Genomic DNA, 14186 nt, shown 5'->3' on the forward strand with positions numbered 1-14186 from the left:
TACAATCATGCCAACAGAACAGTAATGAATTTTAAATAAATACAATTATATTAACTATTAAATAAGTTTTCAATCAACAATAAATTAAAAGGGGAAATAAAATGAAAATAAAAACAGAAATCAAAAAGCAACAATTTCCCAGTTTGTTTTTGTTTTACAATTATTCCAACAATACAGTAATGCATATTAAATAAAATAAAATATTAAATAAGTTTTCAAACAACAATAAATTAAAATGAAAATAAAAGTAAAAGTAAAAAACAAAAAGCAATAATTTGCCAGTTTATTTTTATTTTACAATTATTCCAACAATACAGTAATGAATATTAAATAAATAAAATTAAATATTGAATAAGTTTTCAAACAACAATAAATGAAAAGGAAAATAAAATGAAAATAAAAGTAAAAAACAAAAAGCAATAATTTGACAATTTGTTTTTATTTTATAATCCAGCAATACAGTAATGAATATTAAATAAATAAAATGAAATATTAAATAATTTTTCAAACAACAATAAATGAAAAGGAAAGCAAAATAAAATGAAAATAAAAGTAAAAAACAAAAAGCAATAATTTGACAATTTGTTTTTATTTTATAATTATTCCAACAATACAGTAATGGATATTAAATAAATCAAATTAAAAATTAAATAGGTTTTCAAACAACAATTAATGAAAATGCAAATAAAATGAAAATAAAAGTAAAAAACTAAAAGCAATAATTTGACAATTTGTTTTTATTTTATAATTATTCCAACAATACAGTAATGAATATTAAATGAATAAAATGAAATATTAAATACGTTTTCAAACAACAATAAATGAAAAGGAAAATAAAATGAAAATAAAAGTAAAAAACAAAAAGCAATAACTTTCCAGTTTGTTTTTATTTTATAATTATTCCAACAATACAGTAATGAATATTAAGTAAATCAAAATTAAATATGAATTAGGTATTCAAACAACAATAAATGAAAAGGCAAATAAAATGAAAATAAAAGTAAAAAACAAAAAGCAATCATTTCCCAGTTTGTTTTTATTTTACAATTATTCCAACAATACAGTAATGAATATTAAATAAATAAAATTAAATATGAATTAGGTATTCAAACAACAATAAATGAAAAGGCAAATTAAATGAAAATAAAAGTAAAAAACAAAAAGCTATAATTTGCCAGTTTGTTTTTGTTTTGCAGTTGTGCCAACAGAATGGTAATGAATATTAAACAAATACAATTAAATATTAATTAGGTATTCAAAGAACAATAAATAAAAAGGGAAATAAAATGAAAATAAAAGTCAAAAACAAAAAACAATCATTTCCCAGTTTTATTTTTATTTTGCAATTATTCCAACAATACAGTAATGAATATTAAATAAATCAAATTAAATATTAAATAAGTTTACAGACAACAATAAATGAAAAGGCAAATAAAATGAAAATAAAAGTAAAAAAGAAAAAGCAATAACTTTACAGTTTGGAAAGTTTGTTTTTATTTAAAAATTATTCCAACAATACAGTAATGAATATGAAATAAATAAAATAAAAATAAATATTAATATATAATAAATATTAAATTATATAAGAAGTATTTAAACAACAATGAACTAAAAGGGAAATGACAAATATTAAGTTTTCAAAACCAATAAATAAGTTAAATAAAAAGTTAAGTTCTCAAAAACAAGAAATAAAAAGTTTAATAAAATATTAAATAATAGTTAAAAAAAACTACAAAAAGTTAAAAACACAAATATTTTTTTTTTTACACAAATATTAACAATAGTGAACTCTTTTTGCTATATACACCACATACACACAAATATATACTTTATTTGGGAATGGTTCTCCGCATTTCCTCCAGCCACTGTTCTTTTGTAACAGTTTCAGTCTGTGGGCAGTACACCCTGCCCCTGTACTGGCTATGCCCCGTTGCACTTGTTTTAAACTGCCCACACTTCTTACAAGTGTTTGCTTCAACAGTTCTCCTGTAGGGTCTCTTGGGCATGGTTTGCGGACTGGCAGTTGGTGCAGCAGGTTGTGAACTGATGGCCTGCACAACTGTAGGCGGAATTATTGGCATCCCCTGGGCAAATGGGATTCCCTGAACCATCGCCATTCCCTGGACCATTGGCAGTCTTTGGACCACTTGCAGACCCTGTAGCACTGGCAAACCCTGAAGCATTGGCACTCCCTGAAAACTTGGTCCTGTTGATAGGACTATGTTGGGTAGCATCTGTGCTGATGCTCCAGGTGCTGATGGCGTAACTGACACAGGACTCTGTGCTGGTGCCTTGGGTCTGAGAGGGGGTCGCCCAGAAGAACCCTGCCTCTGCTTTGCTTGACCTGCCGTGCTCTCTGGTAGCTTGTACTGGTGCTGCTCCGCTGGTTGTTCTGTCTCAGTTCGTAGACGCTTGGCAGCCTGGAGAGGCTCCTGAGCTTCAGGGAGGGACTGAGGCAACTGAATGCCCTGAAGCAGCACAGACAGCTCCTGCTTTTTCTGTCTGTTGTTGTGCCACTGAATCAGGGTGTTCTGGTTAACCTCCACCAGCTGCAGTGATGTTCCTTCCATCACCAAACTGTTGCCCAGTACAAGCTGCCTTATCCTTCTGTAGTCTTGAAGGATCAGAGACCATCTTGACAGCGCTCCCTTGCCTTTTCTTTTGGGGCTTGGGTGAACAGTGCAAAGCCTGATGAAGATGGTCTCCACCAGGCGGCAACAGTCAGGCCATTGTGCAGGTGCGCTGCTTGCACCCAGCACACATCTGGTGGTGCTCTCTACTCCAGGGGTTTGAGTGGGCCTCTTAGGTACTCTGAAGCGTCCACTCAGCAGTCTCTTCTGATGTCGAGCTGCATACACCACCCGTTGCTTGTCCTGGTCATCCAAGCTCTGCCAAAGTGCAATTATGGTGTTGGCCTCCTGGTTGGTCAGGCTGAGGGCTGTGTGACCCCGGAGATCCACCAGATATTCTGCCAATCTGTCCACATGTTGATAACCAGGGACATTTTGGCTGTCAACGGCCTATTAAAAAACACCAACACCAACATTATAATGTTTATCAGTGGGAAGCTGTTTTGGCACCTTCTTTAAAGTATAAAACACAATGGAAAGAAAGCTGACTTGACATTATGTGTATTTGCAGCTTATTAATGACTTTGATGTTGTTTGTAGGGGTGCACCGATCCGATATTAGGATTGGATATCGGCCCCGATATTAAAAAAATAGCTGGATCGGGGATCGGAAGAATTAACAGATCCACGGGGCTCTTTTTTATTTTCTTCCTCCATTTCTACTACTACATTTTATTTATTTAAATTTATTTTGAGAAGTTTGATTACATTCTATTTTCGATTTGAATGCACAATTGTTCTTTAAATAACAAATAAATAAGTATTCAATACATTACATGTGTTTTGTCTTAGTTAGGAAAGTAATGTTTAGTTAGGAAAGTTTGGTGCCTGTAGTTTCTTCTACATGGTGGAAGGAAGGTATAAGGTTGAATGTATGCAGTTTATTATTAATTCAACAATGGTATCGGATCGGTATCGGGTAGATATACCGACAGATATACAAAGCCCAGGTATCGGTATCGGGACTGAGAAAGTCGGATAGGTGCATCCCTAGTTGTTTGATCTTTTAAATGTTGTTTCATCTTGCACTTACCATCTCTTCATCATCTTTCTGACCAGCATCCTCTGGCTCTGAGGGAAGAGGTGAAACAGATGTTTCAGATGGGACAGGTGAGACAGCAGTCCCTGAGGGTCCAGGTGATGTGGGAGACTGTGAGAGGCCTTGTGTAGGGTCAGGGACTGGTGAAGGGGATGGAGAGCCCAGTACAGAAGTACCACTAAGTGCAAGTGTGGAAGAGGGTGGTGACAAGTCAGCCTCCAGATCAGTAATGGTCTGATCCTCGCTGATGTCACAGAAGCCCTCATCTTCATCTCGCTCCTCCACACTGAGGTCTTCAATGAGCTCTGCGTTCTGCTCGGAGTCTGGATTCATGTCCTGCAGTGCCTGACCTGTCTGCTGAAACAGATACTGGACTCCAATGAGCTCACCTGAAATTAAAATAATAAACAAACAGGAATTAAATACAATGCTGAATCATTGAGGAGGAAAAAAACATATGCAAAAACACATAATGCAACACAATACAAATGATAATTGAGAGACGTACAAATAAATATTCCTCAAAAACCTATTGTATCATATTAGATACTTACATGTAACATGATTTTCCTAATGCCTTTTTCTTGATTAAAAGTATAAACTATCAATAAAGTTTGGATAATGTCGATAATTTAAAAGCCTTAGAAATTTGCATATCAATCATGACAGTAGACTTTGTAGAGTTAAATATATAGACAGAGATTACACAGAAATTCTAAGTTCATTAACAATAACACTTTTTCTTACCGGTGTAACAGGCAGGGGAACAAAATGTTGGAACCACTTTCTTGCCAAACAGCTTTTCATAGTTGCTGTTTACACAGTGAACAAGTTCTCCTGTGTAGCTGCATAAAGCTGATGGTTCTGCTGACAATGAAGCAGCCTCCCTGTCCTGGTTCCACCGGTGTAGTCCCTCCAGCAGATAAATCTGAAAGTTAAGACTGTTTGCACTGGTCCCTGTTAATGGACACAACAGTGTAAAGGTGAGTGTTAAAGAAACACAAAAGACAAGTAATGTGTTTTATATATATACATACATATATATATATACATATACATATACACATACATATATATATATATATTATATATATGCACAGGGAGTGTGACAGAGACATACCTGGGATGAAACGGTTCAGGTGTAGGTGAAAGGACTCGAGAGAAGTGGAGCCTCTGGCACATCTGTATGTCGTTAGAAGCACACCTCCCTTGGTTAAGCTTCCAGTCTCTATATAGAGCACAACACCAGGGGGGTCTTGGATGCACTTTACATGCTTCTTCTGGACACTCCAGATGTGCTCCATCCTTTTTTGATCCAGGAGAGGAACACCCAGGGAGTCATTGCCCTTGCTGCTCAAGAGCTCTGTAAACAGCCGTTCAAGGAGAAGGATGGTAGTCTCCTCTCCGCGGGTTCTCCTCCGGCAATGTAGAGCCAGCTCATTCCTGGTAAGATGCTTGTTGACATCTTCATCTGCCAGCGAAGGCCAACCCTGGGAGATCAATAGCGCTCTCTTTGCTTTGCGAAGCACTGAGAGATCAGCTGCATCCCATTCAAAGATGCACGCTGATAGCCGCGACATGAAGATGGGGTACAGCTGATGGGCATCAGTTGTACACCCCAGGGCAATCCTGCGCATAAAATGCCAGATGTCCAAGCGTATCATGAGATCTGGCCAACCTCTGAATCTGGTTTTCAGCTTCGTCTCGCCCACCTCAGTGCAGCACCCACAGTCCACATACAACACAGCAGGTGGATCCACACCAGCCTGTTGGTATCTTTTCACCAGACCATCTACCATCATATCCAGTCCTGCTCCTTCCTGGGCTGTCAGCACGCTCATGAGCACCTGACCAAACTCATTGCCGACAGAGGTAAGCCAGAGTCCCGTTCCCCTCGCTGTCCCAGCCAGCTTCTTGGTTATCTGTAATAAGACATGATATGGAACATGCTGTAAATGCAATCAAACATCCCACCATGTAAAATACAGATATACTGCTGTGTTGTGTATATAAACAACAGCATTAATAAACAAAAATCCACAACTAACCTTTTTAGTAGAATCCATCTTCAAGACAGAGCCATAGGTGGATGTTATCCTTGCATGGATTTCATCCAGCCTTGTTAGGATGTCTTGGCTGTACACGGTGAGTAGCCACTTGCAGCTTGGCACCACTGTAGGCTGTGGGGGTTCCTGGAATTTTACTGGCAACACTCCAGGTCGATTAAGAAAGTCGACACACTGGGTGGTGTATCGGGCCAGACGCTGGAGCCACTCCTCGCTGTGGTTTTCACGCAGCTGCTTTATCACCCGCGTGGGGCTGTTGCCTAAGCTACGCTCACGCAGTAGCCGGATGACCCGCATATCACAGGCATACCTTAGAAAAAGCAAAATACACTCATTCATATATTTTACATATTTGATTTGTAAACTATTTGCATATGTATGTGATGATGGCCTAACAACATGATGCAGAATGAAAGTGTGCTTACTTCCGCGTGAGGATAACCCGAAACTCAGAGCGATGACCCAGGTCTAGCTGTTGCAGGACTGTCTGACTCCAGGACACATGCGAGGCTCTACACTTGGTACAGATGAGGGTTTCTGTGACCATGCTGTACATTCTGTCGATGTCCAGAACCTGCCGTGCCCTTTTGTGCAGACCACCTCCTGTCAGTTGATGCCGTCCGCAGGCAGGATTGGGACAGAGAATCTTGACCCTCCACAGCTTGTACGGCATCCACAGCAGAAGTGCATGACAAAAGAATCTGTCTGGAGCTGGACCCTGATTGTAGGTAAGTGCTGGCTGTGGTGGGTAATACCAGAGCTGGAGGTCATCACGGAGCTCTGGCTTTCCCTTGGACCCCATTTTGAAAAGCCTTTTGCCAATCCACTTGTGATCTTCTGGTGGCAAGGTCTCCGACCACAAACGAGGAAGTGGAACTACAGATGGAGCTTTCAATAATGTCCCCGAAGGAAACGTCTGTGAAAGAAAAAAGACAAACCATTTAGTCAAGTAAGGTTATTGATTTAATAAGCATTTCATCAAGGCATGGCTACTTTTACATAAAATGATCATTACAATTATTGTTTTCTTTTTTGTGTTGTATTACAATGATAATTATGACAACGAAACGGATAACTTTATATTACCCATTTCTGTCTTCCAAAAAAAAAGGAATTATATATAAAATATTCTAAAGTCTTGCTTGATATATAAAAGAATACATTTTACAAACAATCTATCTTTATTTTGACACATGAATGTTAACATCTATAAATTATTTATCATTAGTAAATTAGGATTCCGTCAGCTTGACATTATTACCATAGTTTGATTGTTGTTGTTTTATCAGCTGTTTATCAGTGTTTTAAGAAACTACTGGTAATAAAAGTCAGGTAACACTTTATTTTAAGGTGTCCTTGTGACACGTTACATGTACTTACTATTATAATAACAATTATTAATGCATAAGTACATGCAAGTAACCCTAAGACAAACCCTAATCCGAACCCTAAACATTTAGTAAGTACATATAGGAAATTATATTATATTACTCAGTACTTAAATGTATAATTACACTGTAACAAAGACACCTCAAAATAAAGGGTTACACTCTATTTTAAGGTATCCTTGTTACAGTGTAATTACACATTTAAGTACTTACTAATATAAATTAACTTATTGTATTAATGTATTTACTATAGGGTTAGAATTTGATTTAGGGTCACTTGCATGTTATTAAATGTTATTATAATAGTAAGTACATGTAACATTTAATAAGGACACCTTGTGTAACCAAAAGTCATATTCAAAAAATCAGGGCATGTGAGCCTTTTCACATCTCTAGACATACTTTAAGTGAAAAAACAACAACAAAATAAATCAATTTATTTTCAAAGTGTTTGTTATGGAGTTAGAATTGTTGCATAATTCCAAATAAATACATTATGATCCACAAATAAATGTAAAGCAATTGACAAAAACAACCATATACACAAAATAAATAAAATGAGATCCACAAATAAATTCCACAAACATGAATTATATTCACAAGTAAAAAAATTCGAATTGCAAATAAAAAACATACTCACAAATATATATTTTTAATCCTACAAACACAAATTCGACCTGCATTTATATGTGAATCGCGTACTGTGCATTTATAGATCGCTACTCGTATTTGTGGATTGCTCTCTGTGCATTTGTAAATCACTGCGCGTATTTGTGAATTTTGAAACATTTCAAGCGTCAAGACCATAGACTGTAAGGTCAAGACGCAAACTAATCCACAAATGCATGGACTCCACCCACCTTTTACTTAAGCCAATCAGATACCGGCCACGTGGGGCTGACCAATCGTTGCATGTTCTTGCTCCAACCAATCACGTTTTTACGGTGACCGTAAGGGGAAACCTTCGGTTCACTTATGTTTGTCTTGGCCACTACATTTAACTCGTGGGAACCTGATATTATGTCGTGGCCACGAGATATTAATTCGTGAGAACATCATATTATGTTAGCATATGTTATTTGTCATATTCGTTATTTTCCCCTTCATTTTGATCTCTTAACTCTCTGAATGTAGGTTCTATGACTGTGATATTTACTGGAATGCAGTTCAAAGGTTGAATGTAATATATATTGTATTTTATTTAGTCTATTAATGGACAAATATAGTGTTTCACTAAAGAGTGAATTAATCACGTAGTTTCGTTTGGAAATCATTTATCGTCAGAGTAAAATAGGCCTACATGACATTCCTTCTATTAACGTTAACTGATCGTCTTTTTTCCGTAGTTGTATTATTATTATCGTCATCATTATTATAATTATTACTATTATTATTAGCCTATTATTATTGTATATATTTTTATTTTTGTTTATATTCGTTTTCCCTCTTGATTTCTATCTCTTTACTTAACTTTCTATATGGAAATGATACTGTGTAAATGCTTGACATTTCACTGAGGAATGAATCATTCACGTAGTTTAATTTGTAAATGAAAACGTGGGCAACACACAGGCATAATTACAATCATAAAGTCATATAATATATGTCAAGCATTTTACAGTATCATTAATCATCATATAGAACGTTAAGAGATCAAAATTAAGGGGGGAAACGAATATAAACGAAAATAAAAATATATAAAATGTAGGCTAATAATAATAGTAATAATTATAATAATGATGACGATAATAATAATACAACTACGGAAAAAAGACGATCAGTTAATAGAAGGAATGTCATGTAGGCCTATTTTACTCTTACGATAAATGATTTCCAAACGAAACTACGTGATTAATTCACTCTTTAGTGAAACACTAGATTTGTCTATTAATAGACTAAATAAAATACAATATATGTTAAATTCAACCTTTGAACTGCATTCCAGTAAATATCCCAGTCATAGAACCTACATTCAGAAAGTTAAGAGATCAAAATGAAAGGAAAAATAACGAATATGAGACGAATAACATATAACATAATATGATGTTCCCACGAATTAATATCTCGTGGCCACGACATAATATCAGGTTCCCACGAGTTAAATGTAGTGGCCAAGACAAACATAAGTGAACCGAAGGTTTCCCCTTACGGTCACCGTATAAAAACGTGATTGGTTGGAGCAAGAACATGCAACGATTGGTCAGCCCCACGTGGCTGGTATCTGATTGGCTTAAGTAAAAGGTGGGTGGAGTCCATGCATTTGTGGATTAGTTTGCGTCTTGACGTTTGAAATGTTTCAAAATTCACAAATACGCGCAGTGATTTACAAATGCACAGAGAGCAATCCACAAATACGAGTAGCGATCTATAAATGCACAATACGCGATTCACATATAAATGCAGGTCGAATTTGTGTTTGTAGGATTAAAAAAATATATTTGTGAGTATGTTTTTTATTTGCAATTCGAATTTTTTTACTTGTGAATATAATTCATGTTTGTGGAACTCTAAGATTTATTTGTGGATCTCATTCTATTTATTTTGTGTATATGGTTGTTTTTGTCAATCGCTTTACATTTATTTGTGGATCATAATGTATTTATTTGGAATTATGCAACAATTCTAACTCCATAGTTTGTCACCTAGCTGGTGACAGCTGATTAATTGACATTTTTAGACCAACAGAATATGAATTTACTTACTGAGACAATACTGCATGGCTCTGTGGGACTGGTCACATCTGCAGTGGCTTTGGAGACAGGGGGTGGAATGTGAGGACCTTGTGTCTGTACAATCGTGAAGTGAAATATAATAGATTTTTTAAATACACAACATTACAACAACTTAAATGTACAGTTAAATGTATACATATATGTAATTTATTTCTGTCGTGGCAAGAGCACATTTTCAGCATTATTCTATTCTTCAGTGTTACATGATCCTTCAAAAATAATTTTAATGAAAATAAACATTTATTACTATTAGTTGAAAATGCTTCACATAAATGGTTACACAAGAGAGACCAACTTCAGATAATTGGATAGATGTGACCATAGATCGAAAAGATATTGGAAAAGATTATATTATTTGATTATTTGAAAAGATCACTTTTTGGTTAATTTAAAGAAGGATGTGTTTCTGGGAAAGTGGAGGAAATGGGTTGAATATGTATAAAGAAGGTCTTATTTTGTTGTTACAAATAAATAGAAGATGATTATATATTTATATTTGTTTGCAAATATGCATGTACTCTGTTCAGCATCTATATACATAATGAAGGTCATTTGAGATTGTTCTGGATGAAATTAAATCAGGATATATTGATATATAGGATATATAATTACCTCCCTCTTTTTATTGTATTAAAACATATTTACAAAATATAATTTATAGTTTAAAATAAATAATTGTACATATCTACATGTTGTTAAAAATACTCTATGGCTGCATCAATCATTGTATATAGGTTGAAATATGCTTTATGATTGATTGTACTCAAATGAATGTTCGCTATAAATAAAAGTAGAAAAGAAAGAAAATGGCTAATGCCTAATAGAACTGCATTGTTTGAGTTTTTCAGAATTGAGTTTGAAGGACAGCATTAATGGCAAACAGAAATCTTTTGTAACATTAAATGTTTTTACTGAGATTTTTGAACAATGCCATCCTGTTCAATAAAAGTATCAATTTCTTAAAAAACAACAACAAAAAACACTAACTGACCCCAAACTTTTGAATGGTAGTGTGTATGAAATCTGTTTATTCTATTTAATATCGCTTTTATTCATTCAAATGGTTTTCTGATATAATTTTTTTTAAAGTGTAATAATTTGGATGTAACAGAACATGGAAAGTGTCGTCATAGAATACAATGTGATTTATGCCATTACTTACAGTGACAGTGGTACTTTGTGTAGAGGCACGAGACACTGCTGCGCTGGGCTGGTCTCCAACCTGAGAAGGTCTCCTAGCCACACTAAGATTTGGCTTTGCTGCAGCAATGTGAGAACCAGTAAATCTTGGTTTGGTAAACTAAAAAGGGGTCAAGAAAATAGGCATTTTAGTGAAAGGACAAAATGTGTTCGAATAGGATAGGAAAAGTAGTCATGATACTGAACATTACTAAATAAATTACATTTTACAAATCATTTACATAGTAATATTGTAACTGTTTTTGTTTAATATTGTTAAAATTATTAGTTTAAAATAGCTTTAGTTTCATAGTTTTCTATTTTAAATAAATGGAGCCTTTAAAAAAAAAACTTGTGTAGTTCTTATAAGAGGAATTGTTATTTATTAGCAGTATTGACCTAGGTTCATCTTAAAAATAAATACAAAGTGTTTGCATTATGGAATAAATATTAAAATGTGTAAAATTTAATAACAGCCAGTGTATATGTGGAATGTTACCTGAGATAGAGAATGGAAAAGAGAAAATGTAGCTTTAACACATGAAAACTATAGAGAGAGATGCCATGAGTCTATCTCAGTGACCTTCAACCCAGGCAGAGCTCAGTTAGAGAGGAAGAGAGGACAATCCAAAAGTATAGGCCAAATATGAAAGAGAGAAAGCACACAGGTTACATTCTTTTATCCTTGACCATGTGACTAAAACCAAATCTGAGACATTCAAACTGACCAATCAGGACACTACAGCTACCCCCATTGTTCAAAAGGTGTGAAATTTAGCAGGTCACAGCCAACACTTCTAATCTTCTTGCTTTTGATTTTTTTCCTCTGACTTTCTGTACTTCCTCAAATTTGAACTGAACTTATACTTCAATGCTTAAAAAATGTTTTAATTCTTTTACCATTGACAAATGTGGTGCTTTTGTTACTACAGGTGCAGTAGGCTGGGGGTTGGGATGAGGCTGGGGCTGGAGATGGGACTGGGGCCCAGGCTGACTCTGCTCCATGGCCTTCTTTGCTGTTCCAGAAGCAGGAGCAGGTTGTTCCACAACCTTTTGTGCTGGTCCAGCAGAGGCAGTGGGCTGCTTAAGACAACCACAAAAATACATGTAACAATTCAGAAAGGAAACAATTTCAGTAAATAATAATAACAAAAAATACTTGCTACATTAATGTTACCTTTGGAGTGTGAAAGCCACAAATGCATTTCAGCACACCTCCAAGCAAGGTCATCTGGCCACGAGACTGCATCGGACATTTTTCAATCTGTAAGCAATTATAACAAATTTATAACAAATGCAATGCACAATACAAGGGCATAAAATATGGCATAAAATGCTTCATTACATTTATTTATCTATTTATTAATCTCTAGAACATGAGTCATATTTTTCTTATATATATATATATATATATATATATATATATATATATATATATATATATACATACAATACAGTTACACACCATTCATTTACTATCCCTTCCCCCACCTTTTCAAATCTCTGTATCTAACAGTACTCAAAAGTCTTTAATGGAGCTTTTCTTTAACAGTATGACATAAATCTTAAAATACCTGCAACATTACCAACATAAATATCAATAAACAATAATGACACCTGGTTTACATTAGTGAAAACCATAAAATAACGCAACCATCACATTACATTGTTCTAATGAATGAGATCAGGTACATGTTTGTATTGAGGCCTAATATGTTGTTCTGTTATGCAAATACATTAAACAAAGAGACTATATTAATGTTCAATAATACAAGTCAACAATAAACAACTTTTTTATTGCTCTATCAGGCAAAGGTAACAAACTCACACTCACCCTTTGATAAATCTCGTACCACATCTTCTGTCGAGGGGCTGGCCTGTTACCCTCATTTGATGGCCAAATTCCTGTGCTGGCAAACTTTTTTAGACGTGAAACCCATTCAGCGTCCGACATCGCTTTATGCGATTTTGTTGGTTTGCCAGACATTTTTTCTCGCACTCGATGAAACAGTTTTAAAATAAAAAATAAAAATTATACACTCATTTGGAAAAATACATAAAACATAAAGAAGTTTTCAATTAGACCATGTTCTTACCTGTTGTAGTCCGTGATAATGCTGTACTTGGTTATAAAAATACAATTTCGCTGTTTTCTGTAAAAATGATGCTGAACTCCGTAGCAATGATGCTCGTCGTAGGTCATGAACTTCAGTACTGAACTTTTTTGACCTCTGACACGCCCCCTGAGGATATGTCATTCTTTCGTACACCTTCGGCTCGGTTCGGCAACTTGATTGACACCTGACTAGAACGCTGACTCCTCCGCCTAGCGGCAATACGCGAAAACGTGCCGTCGACATTCTCTTCTACTCTGATTGGTCAAATGTCGAAAATGTTAAGAAAATGTTAAGAATAGCGCTTTATGATTGGCTGGAAATGTTGAAGTGCTTCGACGCGATTGGCCCAAATGTTATAGTGCTTCGACGTGATTGGCTGCGCAGTTCAACATTGCTCGACATTTCCAAAATATTGTCGGACTATCCTTCGGCAGCTGGCGTTCAGGTCGCAGTCTCCCCTGGAGGCGTGGGTTCGAATCCCACTTCTGACAGACTTAAGTTTCTGCTACGGACAACAGCTACGGTCTTCAGCCGCAAGGCTGTAACTTTGCCAACTTTGCCTTGTGTCAGGGCATTAACTTTGCCAAAGCACCACATTTCAGTCGACGTCAGAATTAGTATAAAGTGGCAGTAACTTCCGTTAAACTTGAGAATTACTCCGTTTTATCGTTTGTGCGACGTCACTCCTTCCCCGATACCAAGTTGCAGGCACTTTTAAAGAATGCCTTGAAAGACTATGTCAAGTCGTAATAGAATCGAGTCAATATTTCCTTAAGATGAAGGCAACATTGCTTTAAGGTTCACGAAAGCTTGCCTTCCCATTAATAGGGAATTTCATTTCCAATGCCAGCATGATATTACCCTTAAGAAAACCTCACAAGAACACCGCCACATGTTACATGAATACGACAGGGATGGTATTCCTGCATTCATTCAGCATTAGCCCAGCGTGAACACTGAATTTCGATTATACTGCATGTCAAAGGGTGGCCTAGGACTGAATGCAATGTCGCTGGATGGTATTTAGGGAATTTA

General features: G+C 35.6%; 2 protein-coding genes across 2 annotated transcripts in view; both read right to left on the reverse strand.

The window, feature by feature from the left end:
* LOC141321784 (uncharacterized) overlaps positions 1 to 14186 on the reverse strand; it is a 239803-nt gene that overhangs the window by 14953 nt on the left and 210664 nt on the right. The gene's annotated exons all lie outside the window — the stretch shown is intronic.
* On the reverse strand, positions 1830 to 12988 carry LOC141342789 (uncharacterized). Its single transcript, XM_073847334.1, has 10 exons — positions 12869 to 12988; positions 12212 to 12298; positions 11935 to 12117; positions 11018 to 11155; positions 6161 to 6651; positions 5718 to 6045; positions 4790 to 5591; positions 4417 to 4626; positions 3664 to 4058; positions 1830 to 3020 (listed from the first exon to the last, which is right to left on the reverse strand). Exons 1-10 carry the CDS (start codon positions 12986 to 12988, stop codon positions 1830 to 1832), a joined length of 3945 nt encoding a protein of 1314 aa, XP_073703435.1.

This window comes from Garra rufa, chromosome 1, assembly GCF_049309525.1.
Source record: "Garra rufa chromosome 1, GarRuf1.0, whole genome shotgun sequence".
In the NCBI taxonomy this organism is placed as follows: Eukaryota; Metazoa; Chordata; class Actinopteri; order Cypriniformes; family Cyprinidae; genus Garra; species Garra rufa.